General features: G+C 39.8%; 1 protein-coding gene across 7 annotated transcripts in view; it reads left to right on the top strand.

The window, feature by feature from the left end:
* The window catches only part of Dlg2 (discs large MAGUK scaffold protein 2), a 1,657,078-nt gene that overhangs the window by 20,345 nt on the left and 1,616,987 nt on the right, over positions 1–19,746 (top strand). For all 7 annotated transcript variants that reach the window (XM_075952981.1, XM_075952978.1, XM_075952983.1 and 4 more), the window contains exon 2: positions 7,945–8,076. In XM_075952981.1, coding sequence (XP_075809096.1) covers positions 7,945–8,076 — 132 coding nt within the window. The remainder of the gene's footprint in view (positions 1–7,944; positions 8,077–19,746) is intronic.

Here is a 19,746-nt window from a genome sequence, read left to right as displayed (position 1 = left end):
GAGGACAGTGTGCACTGGATAGATATGGAGGACAGTATCCATTGGATAGATATGGAGGACAGTGTGCACTGGATAGATATGGAGGACAGTGTGCACTGGATAGATATGGAGGACAGTGTGCACTGGATAGATATGGAGGGACAGTGTGCACTGGATAGATATGGAGGACAGTGTGCATTGGATAGATATGGGGGACAGTATCCATTGGATAGATATGGAGGACAGTGTGCACTGGATAGATATGGAGGACAGTGTGCACTGGATAGATATGGAGGACAGTGTGCACTGGATAGATATGGAGGACAGTGTGCACTGGATAGATATGGAGGGACAGTGTGCACTGGATAGATATGGAGGGACAGTGTGCACTGGATAGATATGGAGGACAGTGTGCATTGGATAGATATGGAGGGACAGTGTGCATTGGATAGATATGGAGGACAGTGTGCATTGGATAGATATGGAGGACAGTGTGCACTGGATAGATATGGAGGACAGTGTGCACTGGATAGATATGGAGGACAGTGTGCATTGGATAGATATGGAGGGACAGTGTGCACTGGATAGATATGGAGGACAGTGTGCACTGGATAGATATGGAGGGACAGTGTGCACTGGATAGATATGGAGGACAGTGTGCACTGGATAGATATGGAGGACAGTGTGCACTGGATAGATATGGGGGACAGTGTGCACTGGATAGATATGGAGGACAGTGTGCACTGGATAGATATGGAGGACAGTGTGCACTGGATAGATATGGAGGGACAGTGTGCACTGGATAGATATGGGGGACAGTGTGCACTGGATAGATATGGAGGACAGTGTGCACTGGATAGATATGGAGGACAGTGTGCACTGGATAGATATGGAGGACAGTGTGCACTGGATAGATATGGAGGACAGTGTGCACTGGATAGATATGGAGGACAGTGTGCACTGGATAGATATGGAGGGACAGTGTGCACTGGATAGATATGGGGGACAGTGTGCACTGGATAGATATGGAGGACAGTGTGCACTGGATAGATATGGAGGACAGTGTGCATTGGATAGATATGGAGAGACAGTATCCATTGGATAGATAGGTTACATTTCCTTCTTTCGTCCATCAGCCAGCAGACACTTGTGTGGTGCATCACACCTGTCTGCGCTCTATGTGCCACCATACAATTCGTGAACTGGGCAAGGGGCTGGAGATTGAAACACACAAAGACACACAGACAGAGACACAGGTCATCCTTGATGCCAGAATGCCCCAAGAATGCTCCCTTTATTGTGTCCACGGGCAGCTTATGTAGGGATAGCCACGCTCCAGCCAAACACACCAGAAACCGTTCCCTGCCATCAGGACCTTCTGAGGGTCTCGTGCTCAGAGCAGCTGTAGGCACTCAGATCAGGGGAAAACAAGTTGTTTACAAGAAATTCAGGATCTGGGGGTTCACAACTTCCAACACACTTGTTGCCTTCTCCTGGCTATTGTGAGTAGTGCTGTATTGAACACAGGGGTTTCAGTGTCTCTATGACTTCATTTCTCATGGAAGCATGCCAAGTAGTGAGGTGGTTGAATCATAGGTAGTTACAGCTTCAGGTTTTTGAGGAAAGTCCATATTGTCTTCTATCCCTCCATGGGTTTGCGCTCCCACTAGCAGTCTACATGAATTGCCTTTTCCCCACTTCTTTCCCAGCATTTGCAGTGTTTAGTCTTCTTGATAAGAGCTCCTCTTACTGGTGCAGTGGTAAATAGATCATTGTGATGCTGATTTGTTTTCCCAAGGATTCGTGTGGTACTGAGCATTTTCTTAGGTATATGTTGGTCTTTTGCATAACTTCTTTTGAGAAACATACACTTAGGTATATTGCCCATTTTAAAGTTTAGTATTTGCTATTTTTGTATTGGGTTTTTGAGTTACACATTCTGGATATCAACCTCCTTTCAGGTATATATACTTCGCAAATATTTTCAGTCTGTTGACTCTTTCCTGAATGAGGTGTTTTTATTCTTGTAATTTTATGGTTTTGGTCCTATATTTAGTCCATTTTGAGGTTATTTTTTCTATGTTTTAAGAGATAGGGGTCTACAAAGATTCCCATGGACCCCATAAAGATCACAGACTATTAGTTGTTCTACAGAATGTGATGGTAAGGTCCTATTGATGGGGACAACATGTGCTTATGTCATTGAAACTTCCCACCTAGAAGTTTCACCCTCGCTGATTAGCAGACTAGTATTTATGGTGCTAGAAGGTACTCTGAACATTGCCAGAAGAAAAAGGTATTCATCAGTATTACCCAGCTATAAACGCCATCACCTACAACAGAGACCTGCCTCAAGACACACTGGTGCGATAGTGGCACAAATGTTATGGGACTAACCAACCACCTTTTGCTTGGATTAAGTGTCCACTCAGTTAGATAAGACTCATATCTGAAACTGCTGAATGGCCAAGAACCCAAGATTAGATAAAGCATGGGCCTAGGAAAAAAACTTTGGCTATTGTTCTGCTAAAGCAACACAGCAGTAAAATGACTCCTAATGACATATTTTCATACCTGTAGATCATTGCCTTGCTCACCTCTCATCAGAGCTCTTTGCAGTAAATGGGAATTAACACAGAAATCCTCAAATGAGAGATTGAGAGACTTTGGAACTTCCGGTCCTGAATGGATGTCTTCATCAAACTCCTCCTCTTACTTCTCAATGATCTATGCAGAAGAGGGGGTGGAAAGATTGTAAAAGCCAGAGGGAATGCATGACTCCAAGGAAGCAGTGTCTTCTGACACAAAGCCTGACGTACATATGAACTCTCAAGGGATGGTGGCAGCACACATAAAACTGACACAGGTTCAATTCCGACAGGGTCCCAGGACTAAGAGGGGCAAACAGTCACAGGGTCCTATACCTAATCATGAAGTTTTTTTTTTTTTAGTTGATACCTGCTGGCAAAGGCAAAGCCAGTTTTCTTCAGTGGAGAGTTGCTGGGTATATTAGCCATACTCCAGGGTAGACTCCATGCCTAAGATTAGTTGACCAATACAAAACAAGTTCTGTGTCCTTTGTTTGTTTTTGAGGGGATGGAGCTTTTGTTTTAGCACTTTTTATTGTTTTTGTAGGTTTTTTTTCTTTTTTTGGAGGGGAATCCAATAAAGTTGGGTGGATAGAATGGTGGGAAGGATCTGGGAGAAGTTCATTATCAAAATGATCATGAATATGGTCTAAATATATTGCATGAAGACTAATCAGCACACATACGCACACTCCTCCCAAAGAAATAGGGGTCTAGTTTCCTTCTGCATGTGGGCACTCAATTTATCACCATTTATTGAAAAGATTGCCCTTCCTTTGGTGTGTATTATTAGCAAATTTCTCTCAAATTAGCTCGCTATAGAGTGTATTATTAGCAAATTTCTCTCAAATTAGCTCGCTATAGATTCACATGTTTTCTTAATTTCAAAATTGCCTTTTTTAGTTTATACTATTGGTCTATGCAGCTGTGTTTATGATACCACACTGCTTTGATCACTATAGCTTTGCAGCATGTTTTGAAGTTAGATAGTATAATACCTCTACTTCCTCACTTCCACCCCTAGTTTATTTTTTCTAGAAGTACCTTTGGCTGCCTTTTAAATTTTGCAATTTTGTATAATTTGAGAATTGCATCTGAAAGTATGCTCTGTCCTATCTGGTCCTCTGGACCAGTTTCTGTCCCACCCATTGGTCCCCACAGCCACTTATGAAAGGCTAATATTAAATGTAATTGTTTGGCTGATGGCTTAGGCTAGTAATGCCTAGATCTCTTGTTTATAAATTAACCCATTTCCAATAGTATGTATATTGCCACATGGTTGTGGCATTATCTTAGGTGTTCTGGCATCCTGTCTATGGTCAGCTTGCTAGCATTTCTATTGAGCCAGCTTTCTTTCCCTCTCTCTACTTGGATTTCCCCTTGCTATATTCTATCCTGTCATAGGCCAAAGCAGGTTCTTTATTAGCCAATGGGAGAAATACATATTCACAGTGTATAGAAGGACATCCCACATCAGAGAATTGCTACCTGAATTTTGATATGTGAGAAATGTCACTAGTTTTTTTTTGATAGAGATCATATTGAATCTGTACATCTCAATGGGTTATAGGAACAATTGTACAATGTTAATTCTTTCAATCCATGAGTGCTGGCTATCTTTTAAGTTTTTTCTGTCCTCTTCCATATTCTGATTAGTGTTTTCTAATTTTCATTATGAAAACCTTTCTTATCTTTGTGTGATAGCTAATGTTGGCTGTCAAATTACTCAGGGAAAGTAACCTCAGTGGAAGACTTACCTTCATCAGGGGCCATGTCCGTGGGACATTTTCTTTAATGCTAATTGATGTGGGCCCAGACCACTGTGGGTAGTATCATCCCTAGGCAGGTGGGCCTGGGCTGTGTAAGAAAGGTAGCGGAACTGAGAACATGCTGGTAGGTAGTCAGCAGTGTTCTGTTCCTCCATTTTGCTATAAGCTCCTTTTTTTGAGTTTATGCCTTGGCTTTTCCTCATGATGATCTGTAACTGGTAAGCTAAACCAATCCTCTCCTACAAAAGTTTTTTATTTTGTAATTTTGTTTATCACAGTAACAGAAACCAAGGTAGAGAACTTTGATTGGGTTTGTTCCTAGATTCCTTGTTTTTCATTTCTATGTTTTGGTATCTTGTATCTCCATTTTCATTTGTTTCAAGAAAATTTACATTTCTTTACTGATTTATTTCTTGCTTCATTGGTTGTTCAAAATTAAGTTGTTAAATTTCCATGTATTGGTATGGTTTCCAAAGGTTTTTCTCCTTATTGGACTCTTAATTGCATGTGTTCAAAGGATAAAGCATAATTTCACTTTTTAAAAAATTTGTGAGACTTACCTTGTGGTTTGTCATATGATCTGTCCTGAGAATTGTTCCATACGCTGATGAGAAAAATGTCAACAGAAGATATTGGAAGTCATTTTGTATAGATACCTGTTAGGTCGATTTGTTCTTAGGTCTAATTCAACTCTGGCATTTCTTTGTTGACTTTTCTTTCTGGATAATCTCTTCACTGCTGAAGACGGGTGTTAAGTCCCCAGCTATTATGATATTGGAGTTGAGTGCTTCTCTTGGCTCTGTTAATATTTGCTGTCTATATTTGTGTGCTCTAATGCTGACTAAACATACTGTGTTCTGAACTATTTCCTCCTTTTGAATCATGATGGCCTAGCTGGCTTGGAAATAACCCACAGGGCTCCACCTGCATCTGCCTCTAGGTGGTGGGATTAAAGGTGTGCACCACCCTTCCTGGCCTGACTTTTGACTTTCTTATGTTGAGTATTTGTGTCTTCTAGGATCGAGAAGTTTTGTGTTATTGTTTCTTCTAATGTACTTTCTAACCCCTGTGGCATTCACACGGCCTTCTTGAGCTCCCAGTAACCAGAGTATCTGCACCTTTCATGCTTGTCTCATGCTTCTTTGGGCTTTCTTCACTCTCCAGTCCATTTTCATCCTCCATTTGTGAGTCTTCAGACTTACTGTTTTTATGAAATTTAAAATATCTCACCCCCTTTTTCCTACCTTGCCTCCGTTACCCTCCCTCCCCTCCTCTTTCTCCCTTTTCTCTTCCTTTCTGTGTGTATGTGCCCGTGCACACTTGTGGTGTCTAGAGGACAACTTGTAGGAGTTGCTTCTCTCCTTCCGCCATGTAGGTCTGAGGATTGAACTCAGGTTGTTAGGCTTGGCGCCAGACACTTTGTCACAATCTTCTCACTGGCCCTAGTTATTTCTTCTGTCCCACTTAGGCTTCTGTTGATGTCTTCTTTCACATTTCAAAAAAAAATTCTCTAGTTTATTTTTGTCTCAATATTTATGTTTATATTTCTTTTATCTCTAAATTTCTCTTAGACTATTTCAACATTTCTCTTATTTTGTCTTCAATTTCATTGACTTTTCTTAAAGGTACTGTCATGAATATGCTATCTCAGAATTCTCCCATAGTGAGTACTGCCTGGTCGGTTTCTGGCACCTTATTTTCAATGTTTTTTTGGGTGATGGTTTCCTGAAGGTTCCTGAAGCTCATTGGCATAGATATCATCTTGGCATAAGAGGATGAGCTGTTTAATCTGGTCCTCCTCCTGTGAATCTCCAGACATTCTAAGTAGGGGTGGCTTCTTTTCTCAGAGTCTATAGTCACCTCCACTATTGTGTTTAATCTGGTCCTCCTCTTGTGAATCTCCAGACATTCTAAGTAGGGGCTGCTTCTTTTCTCGGAGTCTATAGTCACCTCCACTGTTGTGTTTAATCTGGTCCTCCTCTTGTGAATCTCCAGACATTCTAAGTAGGGGCTGCTTCTTTTCTCGGAGTCTATAGTCACCTCCACTGTTGTGTTTAATCTGGTCCTCCTCTTGTGAATCTCCAGACATTCTAAGTAGGGGCTGCTTCTTTTCTCGGAGTCTATAGTCACCTCCACTGTTGTGTTTAATCTGGTCCTCCTCCTGTGAATCTCCAGACATTCTAAGTAGGGGCTGCTTCTTTTCTCGGAGTCTATAGTCACCTCCACTGTTGTGTTTAATCTGGTCCTCCTCTTGTGAATCTCCAGACATTCTAAGTAGGGGCTGCTTCTTTTCTTGGAGTCTATAGTCACCTCCATTATTGTGTTTAATCTGGTCTTCCTCCTGTGAATCTCCAGACATTCTAAGTAGGGGCTGCTTCTTTTCTCGGAGTCTATAGTCACCTCCACTATTGTGTTTAATCTGGTCCTCCTCTTGTGAATCTCCAGACATTCTAAGTAGGGGCTGCTTCTTTTCTCAGAGTCTATAGTCACCTCCACTGTTGCAGCACTGGATGGTGTCCAGTTTGAAATTTGCTGGAAAGTTACCATTGGCATTTCAGTCTAGAGGGCAATCGGCCCCAAGTTTGTGTCTAAGACACCATTGTCATATTCTTACTGTTTACAGTGCTAGGGAGAATTGCCTTGAGCTAGGCACGCATTCTGCTACTGAGCCATATCCTCAACCCGTGGTGTATTGAGGCAGGATTTTGCGGTGAAGCTCAGGTTTGCTTATATTTTCCATCCTCTGTCCTCCTCTCTTCGCTTCTTGAGGGCCGAGATTACAGGGTTGTGTCACTGTACCGGTCTTTAAGTGTACTCTGTCCTCACGAGAGTCTCTCTTGGGGCCAGGCTAGGACTGGATTCCTCATTTGCACTTACTGCAGCCTTGCACTGCCGATTCTGTCTGGTTTTGGGCAGAGTCACTGTAGATGGGTCAGTGTCTGGGTCCTAGGTTACACCTGTAGCCACCACTGTCATTGAGCCGTATTATATCCCGAGCCCACAGTCCACCAAGAACAATCTAAAAGTGGGCAGAACTAAGGCACACACTGTTATCAGCTTCCACCTAGTGTCTTGGTGGCCCAACACCACTACAACAATCACAGGTGATAGCCCTTTCAATGGAGCAGTGTTTCTGGGGCGAGGCAATGGTAGTACAGGGAGTAGTGAAATTGTGTGTATGTGTGTGTGTGTAGAGGGAAGTGGGCAGGGAAAGTAAGTATGATTTGGGCACTGTGTGCATTCGAAAGGCGTGGAAATGGAAAATAAGGCAGAAATTGTGGGCTGTAAATTCACAGATCAGAAAGGATGCTTGATATTATTTTAGGCAGTCATCAATTTAAATGGAGTTACATTTACTATGTGAACATCTAGCCAGCAGCAGATTTTTGGTTCATGTTATTGCACAGTTGCAGATTCTTTGGGAAGACAAGACTATAAGGAAACCACACTGCATGCAGATATCCATTTCACTGGGCAGTTCCTGGAGCAGGTGATCACTTGCTGAGTTATTTCTGTCATGAAATCAGAAGCACAGCTATAGCATAGACGAATTTGATCAATGGCTTCTCCGGGACCGCATGGTAGACTTTAAAAATTGTGTCTTTCAGATACTGACCGAGCTTTGTCGTTACTGGAAGACTACTGCAAAAAATTGAGAAAACCCGAGGAGCAGCTGCTGAAAAATGCTGTCCAAAGGGTGATGAGTGTTTTTAAGAGCAGCTTATTTCAAGCCTTGCTGGGTATGTATTACAAAGACTACTTACAGTCTCAATCACCAGAATCAGGCTAAATGGCTTGAATAATGTCCTAGATAGCTAAGTTTCACACACACACACACACACACACACACACACACACACACACACACTCACACAATCTGTGATAATTTTCCTTGTTACTCAAAGGACAGATCCTCTTCTCCTTATTCTTACTTAAAAAATTGTAAAATATAAATAAGGGATAGATTATTGAAAAATATCAATATTGAAGGACTGTTTTGTGTGGGAAGAAAAACGTACCCAGGTAAGAACCTGAGTTTGCCTCAGAGTTGGGTACACCACCAAATGTGCGGCTCCGTGCTCACAGTGAGTCTGCTGGCCTTCTCAGAGCAAAGTGAAAGGGAAACCCTTAGTCTCTTTTGCTTCTTCTAGGAAAATTTAGATCCAGAATTGAAAGGTTTACTGATGAAAACTCAGTGGTTTTCAATCTGTCATGAACATAATTAGATAATCTTATCGTTCTCTTTAACGATTATGAAGAAAGTCAAGGCTGTGGTTTGTTAATAGATGGCTTTACATATCTTTTTTATTTTTGGCTTTATATATCTTTTACGTTTATTCACATATCTTTAAATTGACCATTTTTAAGAAAAAAGTAACAAGGAAAACCAATCAATCAATCATCAATCAATATTTCTCTCAAGAAAAACAAACTGAACATTAAAACAGCTCCATTAGACAGAAGACTTTATTTTCTTGTTATTTGTTTTCTTGCTTCAGGAACTGAGCTCAACACTTGCATGTGCTAAGCAACAGCATAATACATTTAAAAAGAAATACGTGTGTCAATTAGACCTTTCGTCACATTTAAATGCTAGCATGTATTGAAAGAAAATCTAACTACAAGAGTCTATGAAGCTTGGTGTTAAAATAGTTTCTGTTTTATTAATATGTTATTTATGTTTAACTATTAATATACTGAATGACAAAACCCCTACGTTTATAGTTTCATTATAATTTAAAATATTAAGTTTTAAAGAGTTGAAAATCAATTTATTGACTATAAATAGAAGTTAAAAAGCTTCATAAAATTATCTTACCTGTGGGAAAAATAATTCCTTTCATCTATTGTGGCTGGCAAGGATTAATGCAGAAGTGAATGTAATCATCTCAGCTAGTATTGAATAAAAGCAGCTCTAAACGGAGCCTCACAGAATTTAAATAAACATAACCATTAGAGAATAGTATTTACAGAGCATTTTAAACCTCTGGTTTCTGAATTAAGTATTAATAGTATCATTTAGTTGATGATTCATAAAGGCCATTAACCAAATGGCAATGCATCTAAATTCATTCATATGAATGTTTAGTTGAGACTGGCTGTCTCTGAGGAGCTTGAGCTTTTGGGGACTGGCTTAGGAATAATACCGTCAGGTGGCTTAGATAAGCCTGCATGTTTGGAACATGTCATCATTTGGTAGCACCATTACTTGGATGAGTGACTAACAACTGCATTCCCCATTATTTTAAGTGAGCGGTAAATATCTCGGCTGAGAGCCTATATTGTGGCTTGGCTTTCTCTAATAAATGCTGTTATGTAATAATCGGCACACCGTGCTACTCTGGCTGGCCTTTCATGTCAGTGTTAGAGTTGGGGTGAACTCTAAATACGTAGAAGCATTATACAGCAGACACAATTTTCTGTTGAATTTTATGTGGAAGTATTGATCATTAACTTATTATTGCAAACTGTTTTACTGTGCATTTTCTATAATGTGTCCCGAAGAGGATTCGGATCTTTATAAAAGCATAGATAGGCAGCCATTGATAAGTAAGATATTGGTTTACTGTCTATAGCTTGATTTCCCCTCCTACCCTGCACCCCTTTTTGTTAGAAATAATGTAAGACTGTGGCTTTACCAATTGGTCTGATATTTGTAGAGTCAGTTCATTGAAATAATTCCTTGAGTGAATCCTAGCTACCTTCACAAACAGACTCATAATGCCAAAAGCCACACCAACAGTTAATGGAATGAAACATTTTCCTGAGGATGCTGCTGCTATAGTTACACCTGACCAGGGAACTAAAACGTTTATGAGCACACAAAAAACGTCATTCTAGAAATAATTACTTTTGTAGTCTCTTATCACTTGCTGTACAGTATCCCCCGCAAAGCAGTAATAATGCTTTTCTAATTCTTAAACCATCATTTTATCTGATTGTGAAGGTAATACACATTTTAGAATGTCTTCTTTTGAGTAACTAAAGTTAAAGAATATAAAATCCAATGGTAAGATGGGCTTTTCATGGTGGTAAATAGCAGAACAAGCCTGGAGCATGGTGAACGGTTGATGGCTGTTCTGACTTCTCCAGTTCCTTTGTTATTTACTTTGATTCCTCATTATCAGTAGCTCATTGTGGAATAAAGTACTTCAGATGTTAGCAATGATCATTCACTAACAAGCAAGAACATGGCATATTTATATATGATACACACATGTTTTGCACTTATATACATAACTCAGATGTTCTTATATTTTTCTTAATATTTTGGGAGAAAGTATTCTTCTTAATATTTTGATAGAAAAATAAGTAGCCAACGATAAGCAATTATTTTCCACTAAACACCTCCACTCCATCCTTTGTTTATCTACTTAGTTACATGCAGTGCTTGGGAGAAGCACAGTAGCCTATACCTGTCACTCCCAAGCACAATGCGTTTGGAGGACACTTTCATTGCTTGTGTATGCGGGTTCCTGTGGTTAAACATCTACAAAGAGGAATTTATAAAACTTAATCTTGAAAAGACTTCACGTGTGTTTAAATTGTAAATATACTTGCTGATGAACTCTCCAATGATGTGGTTTCAATAGAAGAAAGAGATTGAATTTTAGAAGATTGGGAGTCAGTTTATAGCCACTGTGCTAGAAACTACATTTTAGATGTTAGGCTTAGGGTGACATCTTGTGGTCTGATCAGAAAACATTGTCAAACGGATGATCACAGTTTTACAGTTTCCAGAGTTTAAATGTAAGTTTGTAAACATTAATATTAATAAATGTTTAATAATTTTATTCATAATCATAAGCAATTATTTAAAAATACTTATGTGCTAGACATTGTTCTCAGCAAAATGATGTAGTAGTGAACTGTATGGGACAATGTTTACTTTTATGGACAAATGAAGAAAATGCAGTAGGGAACAGAGGCATTCTATAAACAATTAATTATTAAATTATAATGGTGTTATGAGCAGAAATCAAAATATATGAGTTTTTGCCACCTTTTTAAGTTTAAAAAATCTCTGTAATTTCCTGTTATACCAATTCTTTTGATTAATTTTTTTGTTTGTGTGTGTGTGGTGTGTTCACGTGTGTGCACATGGGGATGCTGGAGGAAGATTTTGGGTGTTCTGAGGTGTAACTCTGATTATTCCCTTGAAGTAAGGTCTCTTACGGAATTGGGAACTATGTTGGCAGTGGCAAACCCAGAAATCCTCCTGTCACTGCCCTTAAAATGTTGGGGTTACGTGTCCACACAGCCATGCCTGGAATTTTATGTGGGTACTTGGGATTTGAACTCAGGTCCTTAAGCTTGTGCAGCACGTGCTATTACCTGGGAACCTTCCTTGCAGCACCCCATTGTACAAATTCTAATGTATGATAATTTCAAAAGAATTCCCATTTAAAGCACATCATGACTATAACCATGAATAATGGTATATATTTTTGTCACCCGACCATAAGAAATTTTTTTCTAGATTACAATGGATGTAAAGGATTGTACAATTATGTAAATTTGGAATATCCTGGCTCCCGTCTTTCAAAACAGGTCTCACACTACGACTCTTGTATCAGCACTACCAATCACCCATCAACTTGTTTAGCTTTGTGTCCTACCTCAGAAAGCTGCTGCCCAATCAGACTCTGGAACTGGGGCTCGGCAAATAGTGTCCAAATAACTCTTTGGGGGTGATCCTGAGTCATGTGTTCTAGCCGCTCAGAGAAACGCACATGGTGTTTGAATATTACTCATGAATGGAATGGTACTTCTTCATTCTTACATTTTCTAAAGATCCGATTTAGTCTTTAAGGAGGTGAAAGAACTTTAAAGCGTCTGAAGTTCTCTGAGGATCCACTTACAAATACTGTGCACTCAAATTTTTAAAATAAGCAGTGTATCTGAAATATTTAAGTGGTCCCCCCTTTGAATATTTAATTCTAGTTCCTACCTGTATTGCTGTGAATAGAGAACAGCAAAGTGACATGGAGATGCTGTCGTTAGGTCGTGTGCAATTGTCACACTTACTAGGTAATCCTTACATACGCTCCAGGGAAGCAAAACATTACATATTACACTTTTCATTACACTTAGTGGTGTGTGCGTGTGTGTGGGTATGTGTGTGCATGCGCACGTGTGTGTGTACATGCAGACATGTGAGTGTGTATATGCACTGGCACGTATTCTCTGGCAAACATGTGGAAAAGAGAGGACAACTGTGGGTTGGACCTACATGGTTCAATTCAGGTTGCGAGGCTCCATGGCAAGGGCTAAGTCATCTCACCTGCCTCTCCAATACGTATTTATTGGCCGACATAGTGAATACCAAATTCTTGGTTACTAAAGTCTATCGCGGCGCTTTACAACTCATCCAAATAAATTGATCAGGGATATCCCAGTCGTTATGATTTGAGTAGTAATATTTCACAACGTATCTATGAAGTTTCACTTGGTTACATAGACATGTGGAGGTGGATTCTAGGAAGTCCAAATCTAGGGCCATAAAGAGAAATTGTCCTTTAAAGTCAAAGTAACATTAATGCATATGCACAGATGTCCAGTCAGTGTGTGTGTGATAATTAGACTCCAGGGGCTGGACCAGAGTGCTGTAGGAGTTCAGAGAAGCCTGGGATAATTGTGGACTGATGCTGCAAAGGGATGCTTTTATATAATTCGGAGTATTGTCTCTGGAAGGCCTTGAGCTGGAAGAGAGGCTAGAGAAAGGTATTTTTCTCATCTCTTCCCTCATTCATTTACGAGACATTATTGGCCAACTGTGCCAGGTGCTATTAAATGTACTTTGGAGATGCAAATTAGATAAAATTGTAAATACAGTTTATATTTACAATTCCAGTAAGTAATACAGAGGAGGAGTGGAGGCTTCTGTGAGTGACTTTCCTGGGGAAGTGGCCTTTGAAATGCTGAAAATCATACAAATACTATAGGAATTGGAGGTTCTTGGGAAAGTGGGTCTGACTGGAAGATATATTTTACACCTTTAAAATGTCCTTTCTAAGTTGGGTAGGGAGTCTCACTGGACCCAAGTCTTTAAATTAGTAAATCAAGAATGTGAAGCATAAAACATGACTAAGACAATTAATTGTTCTAATTCCCTTTGTTAAACAGTCATAGTCTGGGCAAGATTCACTGAGAGTCTCATGCTTGGAAAGATGAAACATTTCCTGTTTGACACTTTGGGTCAAATACCATCAAGAGGTTTCAACTCCATTCTTGGCTCTTTGTGTATTACTGCAAGATTTATGTCACCAGATGGCACCATTTAACTAAAGTTATGTGCTTGGGCTGCGTATAACGTGGTTGCTGCTAAATGAAGAATGTTTGGGTTTGTGCTATAGCTGAAACTGGAATAAGTAATTTACTTTGATGGTACCGGAGACTTCTCTACAAAGATAGACAATCTGATCTGTTGTCTTTTTGGAAGCATGACCGAATCTGGTGATTTCTTCTTGGTCTGCAGAGGAAGAAAATTTGGAGCTGATCCCCACCACCAGTATGTGGCAGCTGGCAGAAAGAACACTACAGGTTTTACTGATTTAGGTTTTCCTATAGCCAGTATGCTCATTTTACTAATATTATACCAACAAATCATTTGGTTGCTGAGTATTTTTAGGGACTTTATGCATATAATAGACAGACAATTTTTAGATTATTTTTAGAAATAAGTCCTTTAAGATGACCTAAATTGGCATGGCAACAGTTGCTAAAGGCTGTCAACAGAGATATATTCTTTTGAGTTACATAACAAAGCAGTGTAATGTAGACAATATGTTAGTATATACAGTCGTTCTAAGAAAAGAGAGTTTGCCACGTGGTTAAACACTTCTCTAGTCTTTTCCTTACTTTGAAGCAGGTGTCACCCGTCTTCCCTCCTCATGTTGCTGTAGAATGTGCTCAGAGTTTTGCTGTAGCATTTCCTGTGTGGTACAATTGCTCACTGAAATGTGAGCTTCTTTAAGGCAGGGGCTGGGCTGCTTCTAATTCAGTTGGCGTGTGGCGTGGAAGAACACATTAAACTCCTTTCGTTTGAACAAATGTGTCTCAACTCCTGCACCCTAAGGCACTATGTTAGTCCCTAGGGATTTGTTGACAAGGATATGGGCCTTGTTTCCGTGGAGCTCACGGTCCTATTAAAGGTGACACATGCCTTGAAGCAATGACTACTCTAAAAGAATTGTTTGAAGGAAACATAAAACCATGAGGAGTTTCTTTTCCAACTCATTAAGTTCATATTATACCATATTAAAAATGTTCAGAAGTGGGGCTGGTGAGATGTTTCAGAAGAGTACTCCTTGCTCTTCCAGAGGACCTGAGTTTTGTTCTCAATACCCATGTCATATAGTTCACAACTGTCTGCAATTTTTAACTCTTGGGGAATCTGACACCGCTTGTCTCCCTGTGTTCATATGCACATATTCTCTCCAGACACATGATTAAAATGATAGAAATAAATATAAAAATGTTTGGAGTCAGAAGCTTAAGTAAATAGAGCTTTATTTTTATTACATAAGAAATCAAAGTTACAAGAACTTTTTGTCAACGTTTCTGCAATTATTCTCATGTTTTTGCCATTGTTTTGTGTGGTCAAACATGGATCTTCTGTCATTCCAGATCCCACATTTGAGACAAGAAAGGGAGGAGAAGGGGAAAAGAACACTCCCAATTATTGTTCTCTTATTACTAGAAAAGCAGAGTATCCACTACCTACATCATGTTACTTTGTCAACACATTTTGTTTAAGATATTAGATCCAATAGAACATCCCCATTGTTTCAGTGTGTGGGTGCACCCCTCACGGTCCTGAGTTCCATGCTCGTGGTCTCTCTCCTTCTGCTCCTGATTTGGACCTTGAGATTTCAGTCCTGTGCTCCAATTTGGGTCTCTGTCTCCTTTCATCGCTTGCTGAAGGTTAATATTCAGGAGGATGCCTATATGTTTTTCTTTGGGTTCTCCTTATTTAGCTTCTCTAGGATCACTAATTATAAGCTCAATGTCCTTGGTTTATGGCTAGAAACCAAATATGAGTGAGTACATCCCATGTTCCTCTTTTTGGGTCTGGCTTACCTCACTCAGGATAGTGTTTTCTATTTCCATCCATTTGTATGCAAAATTCATGAAGTCCTTGTTTTTTATTGCTGAATAGTACTCTAATATGTATAAATTCCATACTTTCTTCAGCTGGCCTGGGTCTGGAAAAGCCTGGGATAAAACCGGACTCTCTGAACATAGCGGACAATGAGGACTACTGAGAACTCAAGAACAATGGCAATGGGTTTCTGATCCTACTGCACGCACTGGCTTTGTGGGAGCCTAGGCAGGTTGGATGCTCAACTTACTAGACCTGGATGGAGGTGGGGGTTCCTTGGACTTCCCACAGGACAGGGAACCCTGATTGCTTTTCGGGCTGGGGGGAGACTTAATTGGGGGAGGGGGAGGGAAATGGGAGGCGGCGGCGGGGAAGAGACAGAAATCTTTAATAAATAAATAAATAAATAAAAAAAAAAGATATTAGATCCACCAGAACCAGGTCACCTGGTCACCTTTCTCAGGGGACTCTGAAAGAGGTAGGAGAATGTTGTCATCTTTTGTTTAAAACATACAACTTATATAAATTGTATATTTTAGCTGGGAAGAACTATCTAAATGCTTTGATAACCCTGTACTTTAAATTGGGTCAGCAACTACTCTTTCAGTTGATAAGATGTTGAGAACTTGTGCAGTGTATGATGAAGACACAAACACAATAAAATCCTGAAATTTTCTTTCTCCACATATGGTATGTTACATTTGTGATACCACAGCGCTGGTTCCCATTTCTTCCCACTCTTTTCACCTTTCGCACTGAGTGTTGAAAAGAATTAGCTATAAGAAGGAACAATAGAAAAAGAAGCATCCTGCAAGTATCTCCTAGAAAAGGCTTCCACTTATCGTGTTAGCTCTGGCTTCCAGGAAAAGCCATAAGTGATGGAGAGTTAACATTGCTCTGCGTTCATTTGTTAGCGTGTAGCCCAAAGAAACAGTCCTCCTTCATAGTTCTCTAGTCAGGAGCTAGGGAATGTGGTAGACATCTCAGGAATTCTACACATCGCAGTGACCTAGAGATTGTGGTACCAATTTATAAAAGGTATTTCCTGGATTCCTCAAGGTTCTAACTTACGTCACTTCCCTGTATAGTGTTAAAATAGCAAGCCCTGTGAAATCGTAAGATTAGATTCTCTTTGCAGATCTCTAGTTCCAAATCAAGCCAACGCATGTGACTAGAACCGCCAATCACCAAAGGCGGCCGAGGCTTCATTAATGGAGACCGTATTCTAGTTCCTAAAACTAGCTGCTGAATCATGAATCCCTACAAAGTTAAAGAACTTCCAATCTCATGGAGACGTATTCTAACTAAACTCCTAGAGATACATACTCCACCCGATGTCAATATTGCTTTCAGAAAAGCCTTGAGTTTTTTTTTTCTTAAAAATATTTAAATAAACTTTGTTTTTCCAGAAATAAGCCTTCTGCTTTGGAAATAATTGTTGCACAAATTCTTAAAGAAAGTATTTATAGAGTTCTCTAATTGGTCAAAACCAGATGATAGTTATAAATATAAAGGCGAGTCTCAGAGTTCATTAAGTGATATAATATCATCAATAAAATCTGTTTACTTTGGGTGCATATCTCTATTTATAGTAAATTATCTATATGTGTTTACTTCCTTCATATATATTTCCTTGTACAAATCCAATTTTTAAAATAATATATCCTTTCCAAAATGTAAAGCTGTTTGGAGAAAATGTATTTTCTCCTGTAATAACCTGTTGCAGACAGAACACTTTCGTTGTCCCAGTTTGTGTATTTCTTTTGTAACATGAAAGAGATGAACAGATTATATTTAGGAATATATACATTATCTATCTATCTATCTATCTATCTATCTATCTATCTATCTATCTATCATCTATCTATCATCTATCTATCTCCACACAATAACAATTAGCGGGAAATGTTAGGTTTAGGATTTGAAGGAGAGTGGGAAGGGGTAGATGGGAGGTTTTGAAGGGCAGAAAAGGGTGGAAGAGATATTATCTCAAAAAATAAAATGACTTATCATGACATTCTGCGTAAACATGAGTGTTTATGGAGAGGATCAGTGACTGCATAGCTAGTGAAGGTCATGGGAAAGTGGATGTTAATATTCCACATTATAATTCTGTGCGTTCATGTTTGCATGACTGTCATTATTTTGACTTCATTTCTTGAATCAGTTCCTTGATTTTCTTTCCAACAATAATTTCTCCATTGTATCCCAGTCATCAGATTTTATGTTTTAGTTTGCATTTTATTATATAATTCTTTCATACAACATCAATTTGAAACATCCCCCTCCCGTGTTCCCAGTTTGTTTCTTAACACTGGGCTAATCATTCTTGGATCTCATAGATTTGGTTGGCTCTGCACACTTTCCCAGTCTCTTGGATCTCATGGATTTGATTGGCTCTGCACACTGTCCTAGTCTCTTGGCTCCTTCAGTCTTCACTGTCCTCCCTCCCTGCTTAAACCGTGCTTCCTCACTGTCTTTATTCACTTGCACACCCACCTTCCAATTCATTGTTGCTCTCCCTGTTGGCTAGCAAAAATCAGCTACTGCCTAAGCTCATGGTTGCTTTCTTCTATCGCTATATGCAGGCAGCCAAAGGTATCAGAAGAAATATATATGACCTCTGACTGGTTTCACTGTTAAGTTTATGAACTTATCCATAAAAAAGTATTTCCTTGGATAGTTTACTTCCTTATCCTCAGAATATTTTCATACCTCTGTTCTGCTCAAAGAACATACCTTGACTTCTTTAACTTCAACTGATGCCTATTCTAATTTATTGATACAATAAATTTACTTCCTAGTTTATAGTTTACTTCCTTATCCTCAGAATATTTTCATACCTCTGTTCTGCTCAAAGAACATACCTTGACTTCTTTAACTTCAACTGATGCCTATTCTAATTTATTGATACAATAAAAATAACCAAAAGAGACCTTCCTATTTTTTTCCTACTTATTCTCCTTACCTCCCCTTATGTGCCTCTACAGTCACCTTTGAGGAGGACGTAGGGGGACACCTGTGGGTAATTATCTTCATTAGGCTAACTGAAGTGGGAAGATCTGTCCACCGTGGGCGGCATCATTCCCTGGGCTCTGACCCTAGCCTGTACCCAAGGGAGAAAATGAGCACAAAGGTCCACTGCCCTCTTCTTCCTCACTGCAGACACTGTGTGCCCGGCTGCCTTGGCTTCTCCACCACATAGACTGCCCAAATACTCTGTCTCCTGAGTTGATTTCACCAAAGTGCTTTAGCACAGCAGCACAGGAACTCACGAAGACCATGATTAATAATGGTCTGTGATCACCGTCATCTTTAAAACCCACTCCCATCATGGGCCGTCATCCTCACCGTGGCTTCCCTTCTCTGCTTCTATTGGAGTCTGACCAGTGAAAGTCCGTGAGAACTCTGAGAGGAAGGGGAGATCATTTGGTGCTCTATTCTTCCACACTTCCCTTTGGCCATGATTTTTCCATCAATGAATTATACTTATATTCACAGTTCCTCAGTGTGGACCCTCTCCCATTTCTGTGAACACCTTTGTTTTAGTAACTTTTTGTCACCATGGTAGAGTACTCAAGAATACCACTTAACAGAGGAAGGGTTCAGTTTAACTCATGCTCTTTAGAGATTCACAGTTTTACTCGTCCCTGGCCTCCATCTGCTTCTGGGCCTGGCCACAGTGGGACAGAAGATTACAGTGGGGAACAATGTGATCAAGTGGCTCACCTCAAAGCAAGGCAGAGAGTGATAGGAAGGGGCCAGGATAAAATACATTTTTTAGAGACATGCCCTAAGGAGCTGCTTCCTACAAGTAGATCCTACCTCCTAGCTGACCATTCTATGTGAACTTATAGTACAGCCGTAATCTGTTATGAAGTTAGTGTCCTTCCAAGGCAGTGTTCACTAGTTGGGGTCCAGGCTTTAATACATGAATATTTCGAGGCGCTGCTTCCTTTCTCAAACCATTGTAAGTCCCATGTTGGACACCATCTGTCGAGGTCCAGCCTCGAAGGTGTTTGCACATTCCAGGGTAGGAGTGTGAGGGTTAGAATTACTAAGCAAAACGAATAGAGACATGAGAGAAATAAAAGATGGAAACACAGAACAGCATCAAGAGGGAAAGTCAATGAATACTGAAGTCATCCTCATTTATTTTCCACATGCTTATATACCTACTCCAAAAGGGAGTGGGGAGGTAACAGACTTCATTAACCTGATATAAGGAATAGACCAAGTATCCTGCAGGCAGCCACTCCTTAGAACCTCCTGCCAATCTCTTTGAAGGAACAAGAATAGAGCTGAA

The sequence above is a fragment of the Microtus pennsylvanicus genome, chromosome 18, assembly GCF_037038515.1.
Source record: "Microtus pennsylvanicus isolate mMicPen1 chromosome 18, mMicPen1.hap1, whole genome shotgun sequence".
Lineage (NCBI taxonomy): Eukaryota > Metazoa > Chordata > Mammalia > Rodentia > Cricetidae > Microtus > Microtus pennsylvanicus.
The sequence above is the reverse complement of the archived record's forward strand: the minus strand, read 5'-3'. Positions and strand labels throughout refer to the sequence as shown.